Source organism: Thunnus albacares, chromosome 24 (genome assembly GCF_914725855.1).
Source record: "Thunnus albacares chromosome 24, fThuAlb1.1, whole genome shotgun sequence".
Taxonomy (NCBI): domain Eukaryota; kingdom Metazoa; phylum Chordata; class Actinopteri; order Scombriformes; family Scombridae; genus Thunnus; species Thunnus albacares.
Window position 1 is genome coordinate 671,481 of NC_058129.1, and position 19,297 is coordinate 690,777.

At 38.3% G+C, this 19,297-nt stretch overlaps 1 protein-coding gene across 1 annotated transcript in view; it reads right to left on the minus strand.

The window, feature by feature from the left end:
* Nucleotides 1–231: 231 nt before the first annotated feature.
* Nucleotides 232–19,297, minus strand: part of LOC122976014 (midkine-B-like) — a 32,483-nt gene continuing 13,417 nt past the window's right edge. Inside the window, exons 2-5 of the mRNA XM_044344265.1 lie at nt 14,093–14,172; nt 10,585–10,752; nt 7,494–7,655; nt 232–4,835 (exon numbers count right to left, since the gene is read on the minus strand). Coding sequence (XP_044200200.1) covers nt 4,807–4,835; nt 7,494–7,655; nt 10,585–10,752; nt 14,093–14,171 — 438 coding nt within the window. The 5' untranslated portion in view covers nt 14,172 and the 3' untranslated portion in view covers nt 232–4,806. The remainder of the gene's footprint in view (nt 4,836–7,493; nt 7,656–10,584; nt 10,753–14,092; nt 14,173–19,297) is intronic.

A 19,297-nucleotide genomic window follows, 5' to 3' on the forward strand; every position in this document is an offset into this window, starting at 1 on the left:
AAATAGAGCCAAGAAAAATGAACATAAACCTTTATATTAGGAGAAAAGATCAAAATGAAACATCTTTCATCACTGGAACACACTGAGTGAGTTGGCTGTTTACTTCCACAAATTTTAAAAAAGATAACTTCAAACAACAATACAAAGTTCAGCAGACTTCAGGATAAACTACATGTGTGGAACTTCAACCAAATGTGAATCAGTGGATGAAATGAAGACAGCAGAAATAAATCATTGCTGCAGGGAGCTGTTTATTTATTGATAAAGGCTTTCTTCTCCAACCTACATCAAAGGCAGAATGACACACTAGGTGTGTGTGTGTAAGAGAGACAGAGGGAGATTGACTGCATGTGTGCATGTGAATAAGACTGTGTGTATTATGTGTCTGTTTTACAGTGACAGCCAAATCAGGTCATTAAAATTAGATCAAAGTGACATGACACCATATCATCAAGATCACTACCGGCCAAACTTTAAATACAGACATCTCTCCTGTCAGACACAACAATCTGACAGGAGAGTCAAAAATCTGTCAGCTTCAAATGAAAAACAACAATAAAGCGACATAGCATACAATATAATTTTTGTGATGTTACAGAAAGTAACAAGCTAAAAGTCAAGAAAGGCACAGTATTTTGAAATTGGTTGTAATGGATACATGGAAGCATAGGCTTTGTTCTTATCCTTTAAGGGTAGGTTTGAATTTTGTATCCATCTTAAAGGTGCAGTGTGTAGGATTCATCATAGGATTCATCATCTAGCAGTGGGAATGCAGATTGCAACCAACTGGAGAACCTGAAGTGGCTGTGAAACTGGCAAAAAACGCAAAAGGCCCTCTCTAGAGCCAGTGTTTGGTTTGTGCGTTCTGGGCTACTGTAGAAACATGGTGGTGCAGCACGCAATATGGCGGGCATGTAGATGTAAAGGGCTCATTCTAAACTAACAAAAACACAATGATTCTTATTTTCAGGTGATTATACACCAACTAAAATGTACTTATAAATATTATATTCCATTTCTGCCAAGTCTGTTCTGCTAGATGCCACTAAATTCTACACACTGCAGCTTTAATACAATAATCACATGCTATAGGTACAATTTTTTTAGGTACAGTTTTTCTCCTGTTCATACTGGCTGTAAGAGAGTATCTTTGTCCTTGAAGTCTATGCAAGTTTCTTTCTAGCATTGTGTTCACTGTTCAGCAAACTTATATGGAAGTATCAGCAAGAAAACACTGGATGTGGAACTAAAATGGAGGAATATTGGTACTTAGAGAACAGCTTTTAAACATCACCACCCGTCAGACTGCTGAAACTTTATACTAACTTCAGCTGAACTCTAGAATGAATGTGCATTTTGGCTCCCATTTCTTCCAGTATTAGTTTTTATAAGAAATGATCACTTCACTGCCAGCATGGACAGCAGTAACGATTATAGCAATGAAAAACTCTTTCAATATATGGCATGTGACAACTATAGTAGGATAGACTTCTGTTCTGGTAACATTTTACTTCAAGTCCCCATATTTAGCATCTCTAAGCAAACTTAATAAATGATTCATAACAAACTATAATGTAGTTGTAAGCAGATATAAGTGTTACCGTATTTGTCAACAATTATAACTCATCATGTGGACATCCATAACTGTATGCTGCTATATAAACACAGTGAAAGACAATATAATAAAATCAAAATACTTCATCAACATCCAGCCATCATATTATATATGTGTTCATTTAAACTGATATTGAACTTGATGGTATTATACTCTGAAGTGTGTATTTTGACAATGAAAAAAAGAAAGACAAGTGATAGGCCACTATGGTTGAAAAAAAAGTTCCATGAGGTCTACTGTTAACTATTTCCTTTTGTTTCCCAAGTAGTATTTATGCTCTCTTAATCACGCATGTGGCATTTAGGTGTTACAGCTAACACAAGTTTGAGGGGAAACTGAGGCGAGTCTTGTAGCCAGTATTCAGGTTATTGTAACAATGAATATACTAAACTTCAGCTTCACACAAATTTGTAATGCTTTTTGTGTGTTTATTTTCTTTCTCACTAACTATTTTTGTCAAATCATAATCTCAAATGAACCGAGCCTCTCCACAATAACGCCTGTTAACTGCAGAAGTACCGTCCCCCTTATAAATCACTGCTTTACAAGACCAAAAGGCCCAAACATGGAAAAATAACACAACCTCAAGTTTGAATATGGTTTGATCTTTATTATCATTAGCTATGTAACACATGACATCATGGTCAATACCACCATTGTACATGTGTTAAGTTCACTAATGTGCCATGTTTGCTATGAACACTCTACAGTGTGACACATGCCATGACATCTCATACTCTGAACATTTTAAAGTATCACTCTGCTATTCCTTGCAGTTTGGAGATTCATGCTAACTAAGGCCAAGAAGGTCATGGCACGCTTCTTCTGACTTATCTTTCACTTAATGAGACCTTGGTAATGATCCGTCTACACATGAATATTGGGAAGATCCAAACCAGAGGGTTAGCTTATTCTAATCAAACAATGTAGGAGTTATAGAATTTTGGAAGAAACATACTGTCAGTGACAACAGAGGTGATACAGACAGGGTAAAACATCCTTTAAAAAAGGTTTTCATTATCACTGTCTAAAATTGTACCTCAAGCCTCTGTGTACTGTATTGGGAGTCCATGACCTTAGAATTGGACTAAGCATTGGGCTTCAATGTTTAAAACGAGTTTGGAATGCATTTTCCACAGTGGCATTACTAGGTCCTGACAGAAAAACCTCTTGTAGTCTATTATGGATAAAACTTATTCAAACAACACTAAGGTCCAGATGTACTAAGAAAATGCTGTTGCGCACATGTGCGTTGCGGTTGTCTGAGTTTGCAGCTGCAGTCTGTGTGTAATCAGCGTCTGATTTACTACGACAACAGCCCCCAGACACACAGTGAGAGTAAAAAAACTGACAGTCGCAAACTGCATGAAGTTAGTAATTCCAGAGGAATACATAAACCTCTGTTGCCATGTCTCCTCCTTTTATTTGCTTGGCGATCTCTTGAATGCATATGCTATGAGAAGAGCGCACCTTGCAGACAATTACTAAATGACTTGCAGACTGCGAATCCAGGCTGCTGAGTCAGCTTGATAAATACAGCACATGTGTCAAACCCTTAGTACATCTAGCCCTAAGAGTCTACAGCCATGCTAGATGGGCTGTACTTGAGCTCAATACTCATATCCACATGTTAACATGCTCACAATGGTAATGCTAGCATGTTGATGTTTAGCAGGTGTAATATTTTAGCATGTTCACCTTGTTGGTTTAGCATGTTAGCATGCAAACATTTGTTCATTGGCACTAAACATAAATCACAGTACAGTAAGTGAGGCTGATGGGAATGTCGTGTGTTTTGCAGGTATTTGAAGTATTGAAAGTATCAGACAAAATCTAATTTTGAGCAGAGGATGGTGTGATATGAATAGTAAGGAAATCAGAGTTATTACATTGCATCTTCGGGAGAACATGAAGGTGTGAGTAAAATTTCACAGCAATCGATCCGATAGTTGTCAAGATATTTCAATAACAAACTAAAAAGAGGATCATCAATGCTGTTGACATGTATCCTTTAGTGACCTTGAAAATCTGCTATAAATTTCATGGAAATCCGCATTGGTGAGATATTTCAGTCTGAACCACTAATGTCAACCCCATGGTTGTGCTAGCGGACAAAGTAAGGGGTTCATTGAGGTCAGTAGGATTCATCCTCTGGGGAACATGAATATCTCTACTAAATTACATTATAATCTGTTCAGTAGTTGTCGAGATATTTCAGTCTGGATTAAAGTGATGGACAGACTGTCACACCGACCAACAGACTGACACTAACATCCCTAGAGCCATGCCACTAGCATGGCTTATAAAGAAAAGAGAATTGATGCATCTAAATTGGAAGAAAAAGGGGAAACTGCATAAAAAATACAAAGTGTATCCTAAAGCCCTTCAGCCAAGTTTGCTAGTGATGAGTGAAAGTTAGGGAGAGGCGTACAGGAAATATTTTTTCAGAATATTCAAAGTGAAAGAAATGTGTAACAGGGGACTTATGAAGTCCTAAGGCAGATTTATAAACTTTAAATTCCAAATGCACTTTGATCTACAAGCAACTATTGTGGTTAGAGTTGTTGAATATTATGAATTATTGGCTGCGGTCACTAAGCCAGAATTAGCAGAAACAATGGAGGATACAGCTTGTGTGTGAATGCCTCTCACACACATCCAAGATTAACAAAATGATTCAGACTCATAGCAGAGATGAACTGTGAGCAGCTCCCGCAGCCATGGCGGAGTGGATACCCAGACGCATTCTCTGGTTGTGATGGGTCAGACATAGAGAATCCCTCACAGAAAACATTTTTCACAATATCTACAGTGCAAGAAATGTATACCATGGTCTAAAAGAAAATTTATGAAAATATATGAAATATTCCAAAAGCAATTTGATTTGTGTTGCTTGGTTACAATGCCACAGGTCACACTCACATTATCAGACCTATTCTAGAGTTTGTGGCAGTGCATATTTCTCCTTTCTGTTTAAAAATTTAGACAGATTCCAAGCTTTTGTCATGTTTGACGAAGCCTGGAGAAAGACTCAAAAATGTGTGTGTGGAAATCAAGCTGTGTTCTGTAAATTTTGTGGCCACTGTGCAATTCAGAGTTCAGCTGGTTCAGGCAATCATTTTAATTCTATTTCTTCTTTGACTTTTAACACTCTTCTATGTCACCGGAGACTGCTCTCTTCAGCCTGTATTCTACTTCCCTTTGCCTTTTCTCTTCTTTCCTGCAAAAACACACAAAACAAAATATTACTTACACCATTAATCCACAAAACATTGATCGGTATTTGAAAGAGAAAACCTGAACCTAAAATAAAATAGCAGTTCAAATGGTCCTCAGGAGAAGCACAGGCAAAAACTGAAAAACAGAAGAATCTCTAAGCAAAAAATTAACAAGACTAATCTCTGTTTACAGGCCTATAAGCATGATTGTTTGTTACAACCTACTACACAAAAGTGTTGGATGTAGCAAACACTTTCGTTATTCTTTAAAAGTTTGTCCTCAGGTTGGTGGAAGAGTAACATTTTTGAGGTCATTTACATCAAATCGTCCCCCAGGAAGTCCAGGGCTCGCCGAACATCGTCGGAGAAACATTGATTTTTTAGGTGAAACAGCTTTAATTAGTATTTTTAACGATTTTAATCTGCGTGTACACTTGTTTTTGGAGAGGAGGAGACCTCTGTGGATATTCGGCTCCCAGTAGACACCCACCGAATGTCTGGATCTTAAGTTATAAGAGAAATAAACCAAACAAGTGTTAGCAGCAGCTCAGCTAACAGCTTGTGCCAGACGTCCAGTGCTCGCTGAACATCGTCGGAGAAACACTGATTTTTTTTTTTTTGGTGAAACTGCTTTATTCAATGTTTTTACCTGTAATCACCCGGTCCGTATGCTTTGGAGAGGAGGAGACCTGTAAAAACATCCTGAACGATTAACACTGGAGTAATCCTATCCCGGTGAAGCTGGTTGTTTAACAATGAAGACAACAGCTCCCATGATCCCTTGCTACTTCACACCGTCATCATACTCCGTCTTTTGTTATTGTTTTGATTGAGAGACCCCTAGCGGCTGAAATTACATATTGTACATTTAACTAATCATTTAAGTAACATTTTTGTTGTGACAGTTTTTTTTGCTGAGCCAGTTGTGCGTAAAGTAAGCCGGATTTTCAACAGGTGAGTGTGATCCTCTACCATCAAGCTGTTCCAAGCAGGCAGAAACACAAGTAAACATAATCCTCTGAAAATATGGAGGGTGTTTCCATCTATTTATTTTTATCATTTAAAAAAAAGTATAAGCTTGTACTTTCACTGTTCAAGCAGCAGCTCAGAGCCTATATCTGATTACAGGTCAAGTCAGTTATATTACAGTTTTTTACAACTGGTTACCAGCATGGTTCAATACTCAGTTCACATCTTCAAAACTCATCCCACAGTCAACACAGCAGCAACAATTATGAACCCAACTGTGACACATTTTCATTGTTTTCACACAAAAAACATTCAGCGACTACAGCCTTCAAATGAATACTGAATACTTTTCTCACTCAACTCACAACAAGCAACAAAACTGTGGATCTGCAGCACATTTGACATGTTTACATCCTCACTTCCGAACTCTTCGGTTTATGTTCAAAAACTAACATGTATTCATATAGACAGCCATCTGCCAAATCATAACCACACTGAAATACATCTATATTCACCCAAAAAACAGTATTCCTGTAGAATACATTGTAGTACATGCTATAGAGAACTACACATCTTACTCTGTTTACATAACATACACATTATGTACACCATCACCCATTAAAAAACAACATATACAGTACAGTACAGTAATAAAAAAAAAGTGATGTCACTTCATAGACTGCTATAAAAAGAACCTCATATGCCTGTTGTTAGTGTTTTTATCTCAGTATGTTCTGATTGACACATGAGTTGTTGTGTCTGTGATTGCTGGAAAGGTTTGCTTTTGTGTGTAAAATGAGCTGCTATGTCCAGCAGTGTGTTGGTAAAGTTGACTGTGTGAAGAGTTTTGCAGATGTGGACTCAGTATTGAACCACGCAAGTAACCAATTGTAAAAAACTGTAACCGGCTGGATCATGAATTGATTTAGAGAGTATTAGGCCACACACGGCCATACAGCAGCCTGACCCCTTCATTGGGCTCTCACTGCCTAAGACCAGTGAAAGGAGCACCAACTTAGACAATGAGAGTCCAAAACAGACTCCAGCTCCCAGCAGGCTTAGCAAACACGCACCTAAGTGTGACATCTGGGTTGTTCAAACCCTCATCTCCCATTGGATGAGACCCACCAACAACCCACAAGGAGTCTAATGACGTCACTGAGGATATAGACTTGAGAGCTAAGCAGAAATCAGTGCTTTTTGTGTGGCTTGTGCCGCTTAAGGAAGCAGCAACACATATGTGCTGTGATTTTTGTCAAGGCCTACTAACTCTCCTCGCTGGCTGAGCCTGAGATTTCTTTGTGTTCATTCTGAACATAATTCCCAGATCCGAAGAAAGACCGCTGTGCAACCCAGTGTTCTTTCCCATTCCTGCAGGAGAAAGACAAAGGATAACCTCTGTGTCCTGCTCATGAGTGAGTGAGTTGACTTGCTGTCTCCTCCACCTACTCGCTCCTAACTGAGTCCCAACAAGAGAATTGCTGGTAACAGATCTGTTCATGTTAGTTCAGTTCGTGTTAAGCTTTGCTGATTCACGTATGGTTTTACAAATTAGACATATGCATGACTCCTCACATGTTAAAACTTGTATTTTCTCTTATATCCTGCATGCCATGAGCTATTTGTTCATCACAGTTTGTTCTTCTCTGTTGAGATGGAGAAACATCCAGCTATGAACTTGTCAGTCTCACCTTTGTTTTTTGTCTTGGTTTTTCCGAGGCAGGGTTTGGAGACAGAAATAGTCTGTTGACACTCTGCATGAAACAGAGCCTTCTTCAATGTCCCTGTTTTGGTCCGCAAGCTAGAGGTTGGATCACACTCTCCCCAACTGACAAAGTGATACTTGCAGTCAGCTAGAAGAGAGAGAGAGAAAGTGTGAAATGTCATTTTATGTACTGGAAATGGCTCTAACTTTTTAAATTCCTATAAAATGTAATCCAATCACATGCTTTAGCCCTGGTTGGATGTTTGTTGAAACAGTGTTAAAGAAGTGTGACTATACTCTATTATTAGGTGCTATTACTGGTGCCATCCTGTGGACAAGATAATTGAATACATGCAATACAACTTTTACACATTCATGCATTAAATTTTTTTTCAGCATGGTCCAGTGGGAGCATGTTAATGACTGTTAATGACTGTTGAAGCAATAAAAACAGACATATCACAACTTTAAAACAAGTATTCGGGGCTCAGCTTTGGTATGGTTTCATTCTTATTTGTCAAAGAGAAGTCAGTGTGTACTTTATAAAAATAACCCATCTAACTTTTCCACAGTTACATCTGGTGTACCTCAAGGTTGCATGTTTGGGCCTCCAGTACTCCTCTCCTCTGCTTGCCTTTTTGCAATTAAAATACACCTTTTAATACTTACTAGTTATTTTAGTTACTTAGTCTTAATAATTACACATTATTAACGCCATGAGATGCTTATTGTTTCACCAACAGACACCCACATGAGTTGTCTCTGAATGTTGATGGTTGTGTATAGTATAGTATAGTTTGAGAATGCTACAGGAGAGCCAAACAGAGAGAAAAAGATGCATTACAGCCAGCTTAGTGTGGACATGGTCTTGGTGTCATATGTGACCTGACATTGTTTGCTTTTTATTACTTCCATAGCCAGATCCATTCATTTCCCTCTTCATCAGATACTGACATTTCGATCCATACATTTCATTTCTCCCAGACTTGATTATTGTAATTTTCCTTTCTCTGACCTGCCCAAGTTATGAAAAGTCTCCATCCTTTCCAGAACACTACTGCTAGAATCCAAACCAGAACCACAGCATTTGGTTACCTCTCAGATCTCATTTCAACAAATACACTTTAATTCTTCCTGTGTTCTCTTCAATCAGGTTACTTTTTCATTCTCATAATTCAAAGCAAATTGTCCATTTTCAGATCATTTTCATGTCATGGCTGCTGTCTTTGAAACAGTCTTCCCAATCACATTAACACAACTCCCTCTTTGGAAACTACTGAGACTGTAAACTCCAAAGTCACTTGTGCTCTTTGTCCTCCAATGTAGAACTCTGCACAATACAACATACCCTTATCATATTTTATTTTAATAAACTGTGTGTTATACTGTGTGTTAGTATGTCTGTTTTTTTCATTGTCTTTTGTAATGGGTCTCATGCAAGAACATTTTCCTCTCTTACTTTTCTCTGTGAGGTTTGCTCATACGTGTTCCAAGTTGGATTCAACAAACTCTCTTAACTGCTCAAACTTGTTGTGAATCGTTTGTTTCAGCCTGATGAATGTCACCTGTTCATGAGGAGGTGCCTGTTTGTGAGATCTGCTCATTAGCATAATCAACGCCCCTAAAATGTCCATATCAGACTCCATGTTCTGCTCCATTTGTGGGCAAAAAATGTTACCAAAGTGTAAAAACAAGAATTTCACTGTGGAGCTTGAGGAAGTGTCAATAGTAGAGGACCAAAACAGTTAGAAGATGTTAACACAACATGTCATCAGAGCAGCACTTAGTGTGACAGAAATAAAGAAGGAATGCCTGGGACATGAAGTTAGATGCCAAAAAATATCTTTCTAAAGCAATGTGCTCTGTGATTTGAGGCGATCATGTGACTGTCGCAGAGATATTAGAGAAGAATCTTATAGTTTACACATGATGTTACACTGTCAGCTGCAACACAGCATGATACTGGACAAGGCCTGCAGAGAGACGCTGAGGCAGCTGTTTGAGTGAGAGAAGTTTCCTAGCAACTAAAATGTAAAACTTGCTGCACCAAAATATGCCAAAAATCTAAAAACCCTCTATAAACTGTCAGCCATGATGATGATAATATGTTGAACAGAATATTAATTTTGCATGAATGTTGTTTCAGAATCTTAACTTGACCATTTTGCTAAGACTTAGGCTACACTGATCCAGATTGTTCCATCTGATTGGAATAACTTACTGAGCTGAGAGAACTTCAAGATCAAGCTAATCTTGAGTAGGATAATAAGTTGTCCTGTGCTGTAGAAGTGATGTAAGACAAATGGCTTACATGGTTTTCCAGAAGGGCTTTATGAATGCACAGTAACAGTGCAGGTCTCCTCTAACTAAAAGAAGAGATGCAGAATGATGTGAGACCAATTATAAACCTCTGAGCGTGTTGGTTTAAAAATGGCAACAGCAATGTACATGGAGAGCTTCAGGCATCACACCAGAAACTGTGTTGTTATCATTCAGAAGTGAATCAGTTAGAATCTAATCACCTCTGACACAGTGTCAACAAACACTGTATCATCATAGCTTCACGAATGTATTTATGCAGGGCTGCTGCACCGGATTGCATCATATGTTATGGCTGCTTGTGCTGTTGTTTCTACTGCCTCTATGTCCTCATGCTATGGAGTCAGTGTCAACGGTTTGTACAGTGAAGGTTTTAGAAAATAAAGCAAAAGTTCACAATCAATGTACTATTTCCAGTCGTAGACTATTTTACACTGAAATGCGCACAATTTACCTTCACCTCCACACTGTATCCATCCATCAAATCTCTAATTTTATGGGCACTGGAGCACTACCATTATGTGAGTGTTTGCTCCCTTTTGGGGCCAAAAAGCAAGTCGTCATAACGTAAATCATTCATAATGATTATATAAGTCTAATGATTATACAAGTCTTTAGGTTGAAGACTTTAGGTCTTCAACTGAAAAGACTTAGGTTAGGGTTAGGGTAAGTGTCCAGGAAATCAATGTAAGTCAATGTAATGAAATGATTGAGTGTGTGTGTGTGTGTGTGTGTGTGTGTGTGTGTGTGTGTGTTACCTCCAAAGTCTTTTCTCCAGTTGCATGGTACTTTACATTTCATCTTCCTGGTCTGCTGGTCACATGACCCCTCTCTAAACCCTGCCCCACATTCCCCGTTGCTAGGGACACACTTTCCATAGCGCCAGTCAGTGCATTCTGACCTGGGCTGGGAGGGTTTGTTTTTCTCTGAGGATAGAAAAAAAATGTATTAACTGGATATGACATGGACGGGCATGCATAGCATTAATATTATTTTACTGTGTGATCCACACATTCAGTGACAGTGCTGCTAGTGGCCTGTGCCCCATTTCTGCCGGTCACTGCTGGTCACTGGGAACGGCCAGTATGACCAAAGCAAATCTAAGCCATTAGGTGTTTCATGACTTCACCTGTTTTAACAGCCATTCAACTTGTAGCTGACTTGTAGCGAAGTCAGCTGGTCAAGTCAGTTACAAATTGTCAGCTGGGCGAGTTTTGGATGGAGGAAAAAGAGGATCACCTCATCAATTTGTTTGAGGAACAGCCGTGTCTGTTTGACACAAACCTTAAAATTTACTCCAACAAAACCAACAAACAAACTGCCCTCTCCTGTCTCAAGTTCCTGGCATAAATTTGCAAGCCCCCTGGGTATTCCATTGAAGCACCAATGGATGGCTCCAAATTCTCAACCCTCTCATTTTTTTATGTTTTCGCCCATTTCATCAATTCAAGAGCTGCAACTGTAGCAAGTCACTCACTATCACTATCCTCATTCATAATTTAAGACACCACAGATGCACAGATGCTACTAGCCAGCAGTTAGAATGGAAGTACAGAGAGTCATTGCTATGGAAATGATACACCATCTCGTTGCACTGGTGTAAACTGGCAGGTTTCAGAGCGTTGCAGACTGGTGCATTGCAAGTAGTTGCAAGCTTCACCTCATGTCGCGAATCTTTGGCCTGAAGGCAATGGATGCATCAGCCTCCAATGTGCCCATGTCACATAAAATTTGAAATAATTGCACTAGACAAAAACATACTTGATTCATTTAATCTTCTGTATATTTTCATAGACAACAAGTATATTTGGAAATGAAAGCAAGAGCAGCGCACTGTTTTAAAGCAATAGTTTTGGTAAATATGCTTATTTGCTTTCTTGGAGTGAGTGGAGGGAGTGCATTGAGAAGACTGATATCAAGATTAGGTTTGTACATTGAGTACAAAACGTGAGCCAGGAGGAGGTTAGCCTTGCCTAGCAGAAGGAGTGGAATCAACTTCTTCTTTTCTTTATTTGTTACTGTTTGTTGATGAACAGTAGTTTATCCACTGATGCCAACTTTTTGTTTTTTTTTGCTAGATTTAGCAACTTTCAGACTACCCTGGCAACCTTTTTTCTTCTCTTTTTTTTAAAGCACATAGCAACAAATTTAGCTATTTTTCAAATTTTGAACCTTTTAGCAACTTTTGAAAAGTGATTCAAAAGCTAAAATGCTCACATTTTCCCACAAAAATGATTTTATCTGTCACATACTCAGAAGTGCATGAAAGTGATGAGAAGTGACAGTTTCTCTGTCACACACTCAGAAGTGCATGAAAGTGATGAGAAGTGACAGTTTCTCTGTCACACACTCAGTCACGACACACGGTCTGTCTGCCTGGATGAAAAAGTACATAGAGGGCTTTTAATTTGAAACAACGGACACAGAAAGTGTCTACATGTTGCGACATCTGGCCGAGGCAAGTGTCTTTCTCCTATCTGTGTATTGACCAGTCTACTGCCTAAGTAAGCAGTGAAGTAAAAGATAAGTTATTGCTAATACATGGGCATGTTTGTGCTCTAGAACATAACTGCTGTCAAACAATCTGATTCACTGCCTTTCTCGCTACCACCGTTCCTTCTCCTCAGTCACTCTCTAGCTGCTTGACCGCAGCTGCTCTCTCTCTCTCTTTTTCTTCTTCTTCTTTTTTAAAATGAGTTGACAGCAAGGTCTTACTTTACTTTTAACATTATCAAATGAAGAGAAAAGTCCTCCCCTCATCCTAGTAACGTCTTTGTAAGTTTGTGAGTGCCCCCCTTCACTCTCACTACCAGAAGGGGGAGACAAAAGTCCTGCACTCCAGCTTTAACTATAGCTAGCCAGCAGCTAAGCTAGCCAGCAGTTTAGCAAGTTATTGCTAGTTAGTTACAACCATGGAGGTATAATAAGAGTTGGATAGGGCACCGCCGCTCTGCCTTGCAGCCAATTTTTCACAATGGCCACTCGCGATATTGCAGCGAAAAATTCCCTGCGGCCCAGAAAGGATTTTCCACATAGACCACCATTGTAAAAGAGACACCAGTAAAACTGTTGACAGGACACCTCGAACTGCAAACAATGTCAATTATGACTCTTTCTATTATGAACTTTTGATCCATGGAAGTTTTATGTATGTAAAACTTTCCTCGAGCCGAGAAAAGCGATTTAAAAATCCGTGACATCATCACAATGTAAAGTCTATGGGCTGAGCAGGAACTCGCGGGCGGGGCCAGCGGGGGAAACACTACTGCGCATATTCAGTGTGCTGCACAACACGGAAGCAAACCCAGAAGCTAGAAACTTTTTTTGGCGTATGCGCCAGCCGAGCAATTCCTATAGGACTGAATGGGTGCCATTTTTATTCCGGTATCCAGCTCTTATAATACATCCATGGTTACAACAGGTAACAGATTATTAAGCTATGGGTTTTTTTACATTTACATTAAGAGGTTTCAGATTTGGCGGCAAATCAGTAACAGAATCCACAAAAGCTGTAAAAGATGTAGCCTATGTAAGAGATGATTATGTTTTGATTTTTTTCTGCTGGTTAGCTTTAGTTAACATTTTATATATTCTCAATAAAGCTAAGCTGCTGATTGAGGAAAAATTGTTTAAGTAAATCATTTTAATCTAAATAACTGATGACTAGCAACAGTAGACATCGCCAGCCATCACAATGAGTCTATTTTGTGAGACTATTTATAAAGTTTGTGGGTGGTGGACGGGGCTACTTGAATTAAATTTTACGTTTGTATACGAATTAAACAAACACGATGCAACATGTTAATGAGTCAGCTTTACAGGTGTTTGACAGGTTTATTTTCCAGAACAGAAGTAAACCAACCCTGACGCTTTATAGCGGCTCTGTGAACAAAGTGACTTTAGCTGAGAGTTTATCTGGTAGTTAGAAATCCTTGCTCAGTGACACTACATCACTCTCCTGCATTTTAGCATTACTTTTAGCTGTTGTTGACATGGGTCTCTAGTCTTCATATTTTAGTTGCAAACATGACATTTAAAAATTAAAAAAAAAAAAAAATTGGTGCCAATATATAATAATAATAATAATAATAATAATAATAATAATGAATGCTCTACTGCTTAGGAATTGGTGACAATTAACGTCTGTGCAAAGAAGTTACAAAAGATTTGGGGTTCAACACTCGGCATTTGCAATTTTGCGCTCACAGGAACAACTGTAGAAAGAGAAAGCAAGCAAGACAGGGAGAGAGAAAGACAGAATCTTACCTTTCTTGTTTTTCCCTCCATCTACAGATTTAATGGCGATTAGAGTGACTAACAGCAGCAACAGCAACGCAGCCCTCATTCTGTAAAAACACACAGCAGTGGGGAAATCAACATTAAAACGTGACTTCACATGCATTATAAGTGGTAAACCATTAAGTGTTGACCCTCAATCCAAGGTTATTTCATGAGAAATCATTATCTGCTCCTCTCACCGGCACCATCACAGCTCAAAACAACCCAACAAGGGGCTCCTGAAAACTGGCTGTATTTACACAAGAAAAGAAGCACAGAAGAAATTCTAAATCTTAAGTGAAAATTGTTATGCTCCTGTCCGTTTTATACAGCTGTTGGTTATGTTGCAAGCTTAAATTGCAGGGGCAGATGTATTAAAAAGAGCCTAAAGTAATGATACTAAAATAAAGAATAACATTGATGGCCACTTATTAGCTGCGGACAAAACTGTGACCTTGTAACAGGATTATGTACTTTGTCTAAACCTTGCAGTCATATTTGATATACTGCAATGATTACAGAATACTGATTTTCTTTCTTTAGCTTTTTCTTTTCATTTTAATCTTATTGAGATCAGGCTGTGTTTCATTGAAAATAGCTGTATTTTATACTGCTGGACTTTATGAACTCATGTTTTTGGTATAATGTGCTATGTAATCTAATAAGAAAGTTTGCTCTTAGGCTTTTTTACTGTTGGTTACACTTCCCTTTAGGTGAACCTGTCAGACTGTGTGAACCAAATTATCTACAGTTGGCCAAACCATAGCTGAGGAAAACACCTACTCCCCCAAGCCAAGAGTGGACCGCTGGACACTGCTGGCCCACATGTGACCAACTGCCTGCCAGCGTGCAGATTTGACAGTGTGTCCAGCACAGTTGGCTGTAGTTGGCTGTTGTTGCTGTTCATCTAGTTGATGAGTGATTTCACCTTCCCTCTCTTCTACCACAAGTAAAAGACCACAGGCTGACAGCGCCAGCACAAAGCAAAGCAAAACTCCACACAGACAGTATTTCTCATTAGACATGTTTTCAATTTCTTCTTCATAGTGGCAAGAAAATGGTTGGCTTTGTTAGTGGTCCTTCTGCAATGTCTTTTGGAGAAGAGACCCACATCACATCAATTATATCCTCTCATAGAATGTACATGCGTGCATGTTGGCCACCAGCAGGGCCGTCAGCTGTCGTGTTTGTAGTGTGTTCATGTGCAACTACTAACAACATGAGATGTACAATGCGACCGCTGGTCATAGGATTTGAAGAATGAATGAATAATACAGCTAACATACAGTTCACCGGTGTTCAATGCATACTGTTAAGGTTCATTATTAATCTACTGTATTTCCAGGGTTAATATTTTTACTACTGTGATATTTTCTTCATTTTGGAGTTCTTCTCTCTGTTGTAAAAGTTGGAGTCACATTTAACTCCCTCTCAGAAGTTACAGGTGTTTCTCCACCCTCCTCTACTTATTAAGCACTCATTAATGCCCTGCATAATAGACAAGACATCAGCCATAAGCACAGCATGGACATGGTTAACAGTCATTAACAGTCATTTTCAAGTTTTAAGAAAGATTCAGCCGCTGCAGGTGCTGCCACCAAAGGTTACCAGTCAATAACAAACAGACATGAAGCTTAAAACCGTAGCTCACTCCTGTAGGATTCTGGTTTCACCTCTGTAAAACTTTAAGTCTCACTGCATACCATATTTCTAGAAATTATGCTTTATTTAGACATGAGATAAAAAGAGCAGAAGATAGATGCCAAACACGTTTCTCAATCCATAAAATTCTTTTATCTTCAAACTATCATTAGCTTTGCCTCACCAGCCAGCAGGATCAAACATCTACCCCCAAGCCCTCAGTGCTGAGGTGATATGATCATATTCTACATATTTAAAAAAAAAAAAAAAAAAAAAAAGAGTGCTAAACTCATTTTTGAAACAATTCTGATAGATAAATTTATTAATACATTTTCACAAAGATATACTGTTGACTATGTTGAAATTGAAAAACGCATGAAAACAGTTTTATTAAATGGAGCCCGGGTGATGTCACAGAGATAAGACAAACAAAAGCATGTGCATAATTTAACAATTTGTGCTTTCTAATTACTAATTTCAGCTTTTGATTTGATATCATATTATATATTTTGCCTCCTTCTCTCTTGTAGAGGGCAGCAAATGCTTCTGACGCAATCAATCAGTTGGAACTTTGAAGAAGACGACAAAAACATTTATCAGGGTTTCCAATGTTTTTGGCATGAGACGCTTGCTTTCAGACTCTGTTTCTCACTCTCACGCTGCCCAAACAAACCTTACACAAAATTACGTCTGAACATCAGGATTTTTTCTACATTTCAGCTTTGAGATTGCTCCATAAAAACTGCAGAGAGTGTAAAGGCCACAATTAGCAGGACTTCAGTTGGAGGAAATAATGTGAGGTTTCAGAGAAACGTCAGTACTGATGTTCTGTTTGTTGCCCAACAACGCAGTCTCACATCAAAATGTATAATTGCTACATTGATCTACAGTGCAAAACATATTATATTTACAATAACCACTCTAAAATTGTGACATGACTACGTTTTTTCAGCTTCAAGCTTCAAATTCTGGATTTCAAATTCAATTCATTTCTCCACTCTAAACTCTACGCTTTTTTTTATTGAAATAATATAATCAAACAGTTACATAAAATAACACAAGTAACAGCTCAGACAACTACACAACACAAAGACAATGACTCAAACAACATGCAACTATGTGGTTTCAGTTTTCACAATTTTAGAGCTGTTATTGTGAAACGTACGAATACGTTTTTTCATTGTGGACCAACATAGCTATTATACATTTTGATGTGAGACTGGGTTGTGCCCACAGCTGTTTATATGTAGGGTACTGTTCTATGAGTTTATTAACTTTTTGGATTTACATTTAAATTTTGTCATTTGGCAGATGCTTTTATCCAAAGCAACTTACAAACAAGGCAAGACAATTTAGCATTAGAGGACAGTGAAAAAACTCAAAAGAGCTTTGGTACAAATTCTCAAGTAGCTGACCAGGTACAAGTGCAAAAAGAGCGCTGGACAGAACTTTTTTTTTTGTTTTTTCATATATATGATTAATAAAGTAAGAAACAACTGGGAGTAGACACGTGCATAAAAAATACCATAAACAACAAGAAATTAGTGCAACAATCAACAAAGTACTAAAAGGTTAAAGGGCTCAAGTGTTGAGGTGTACATGAAGAGCTGAGTTTCAGGCAATTCTTAAAAGCACCAAGGGAGTCAGCAGACCGTGTAGAGCAGGGTAGCTCATTCCACCATTGCAGAACCATGAATGAGAAGAGTCTGAATCGTGATTTCATGATGTGTTTTCTATATTAAATGGCTGTAACCATCACATAGCAGCAGGAATGACCAGGGTCTCCAAATTAAAAACCGTGCATTGTGCATTCTTATGCACCTGGCACAGCAATTGGCACAGTAACTTCATTAATTATCCATAATCATTAATAATAAATAAATAGAAATGTCTTGACAAATTTGATGAAGCTCAGGTCTCATCCTGAGGATGGCTGCTTTATTCCAAACAATTTCACAGAATAAACTCAAAATCTCTGTGTTACAGCTTATATATCTGATGTGTAGAAAAGTACAGAATGTCAATTACCATTAGACACTCATTATTCCTGTCACCAGTCAGGTTTCCATTCGAATTTAGCACAAATTCATTCATCAATTCTTATTTTTGGAGATGCTTGTATTGTTACAGGTATTTCATAAACTCAAATTTGATGCTCCTTGTAATGTTTATGGACCAATCTGGAGCCGGAATGTGCAAAAAGCCTGATGTTCTGAAGTTTCATTGAGGAGTGGCTTTGTGGCCTCCTCTTATGTGGCATGAGATTATTTTGGGCAGCATGAGAGCTAGAGACAGATCCTGAAAGTGGGTGTCCCATGCTAAAAAGGTGTGGGAGTTGACAACCTTAATAAATGTATTTAATTGATTTCTGCCCTCTACATTAAGGAAGGAGGCAAAATATATAACATACACTAAGAACTATTTTTTTTCTAACTTGTCTTTTTTATTACCATGACATTCATAAAAGTCTGTAAAAATATAATAAAATTATACATTATAAAAAGTGAATGGAGTTCTCCATGATGAGAACTGAACAAACCATTTGTTGATTAAGGCCATGAGATGTGGCTGAAAGGCTCCAGAAAAAAAAGCATGTGAACCTGACAAGAATGTTAGTGCTGCTAATTCCAAGGTCAAGAATGAACCTCCAAGCTCAAAATATATTTTATTAAATGCACTGTGAAAGTGAATGTGGTAATTTATATTTACAGTGTATATTTCTACTTGCTCAACACCTTCCTAATTTAAATATAATTCCAAACAACACATGTAAAATGTCAGTGTCAGCTTATAACAAACATTGTGCAGAGGTTTTCACAGTTTCTCTCTTAAGCCAGTAACACAGAGTGTAAGCAAAGCTGGTAGAGCATCTTGCAATGGATGTTTCACACGCCAACCAGGCTGCAATTATACACTGCTGCTCTAATAACCTGTCCAGGGACTGGAGTTGAAAAGCAGCGCAGATGCATCCCATGAGGAAACCACTCCAATCTTTTCCAGGATCAACTGTAGTAGCAAAATTATGTATGGCAATAAAACTGAAATCATCGTGAAGGCCTTGGTCACCCAGAGTCTTACTTATGTGTAATCAGATGATGGAATGGTTGGGTTTTCTGAAACGATGCCACTTATGATATGATGAGACAAAACGGGAGAGTGTTTTTCTAAATGTGTTATTATTATTCATTTTTGTAAATGACAAGAAAACATATGAAATAATAATGTCCAGCCTGTCAGTTTCCTCAACCCTTGGCTTCTGTTACCATTACCTGAAACAACCCATTAAGGCTCAGAGTGAAGGTCAGAGGTCAACATCGTTTTGTCTAGTCAGTGTTGAGAAATGACCAGAGGCTTGTTTCAGGTTAGAGGTTAATAACCAACACATCCTCATAATTAAATGACCACATAGGTCGATTTTACCATGCACTCCAGAACGTCCTATGGGAACGTTTTCTAAAATGTTGCCTTCATCGGTGCTTTCCAAAACCGTTACAAATCACTGTTAAAAAATAATGATGTTTTATGGTGTGACAACACTGTGGTTAAGGTCTG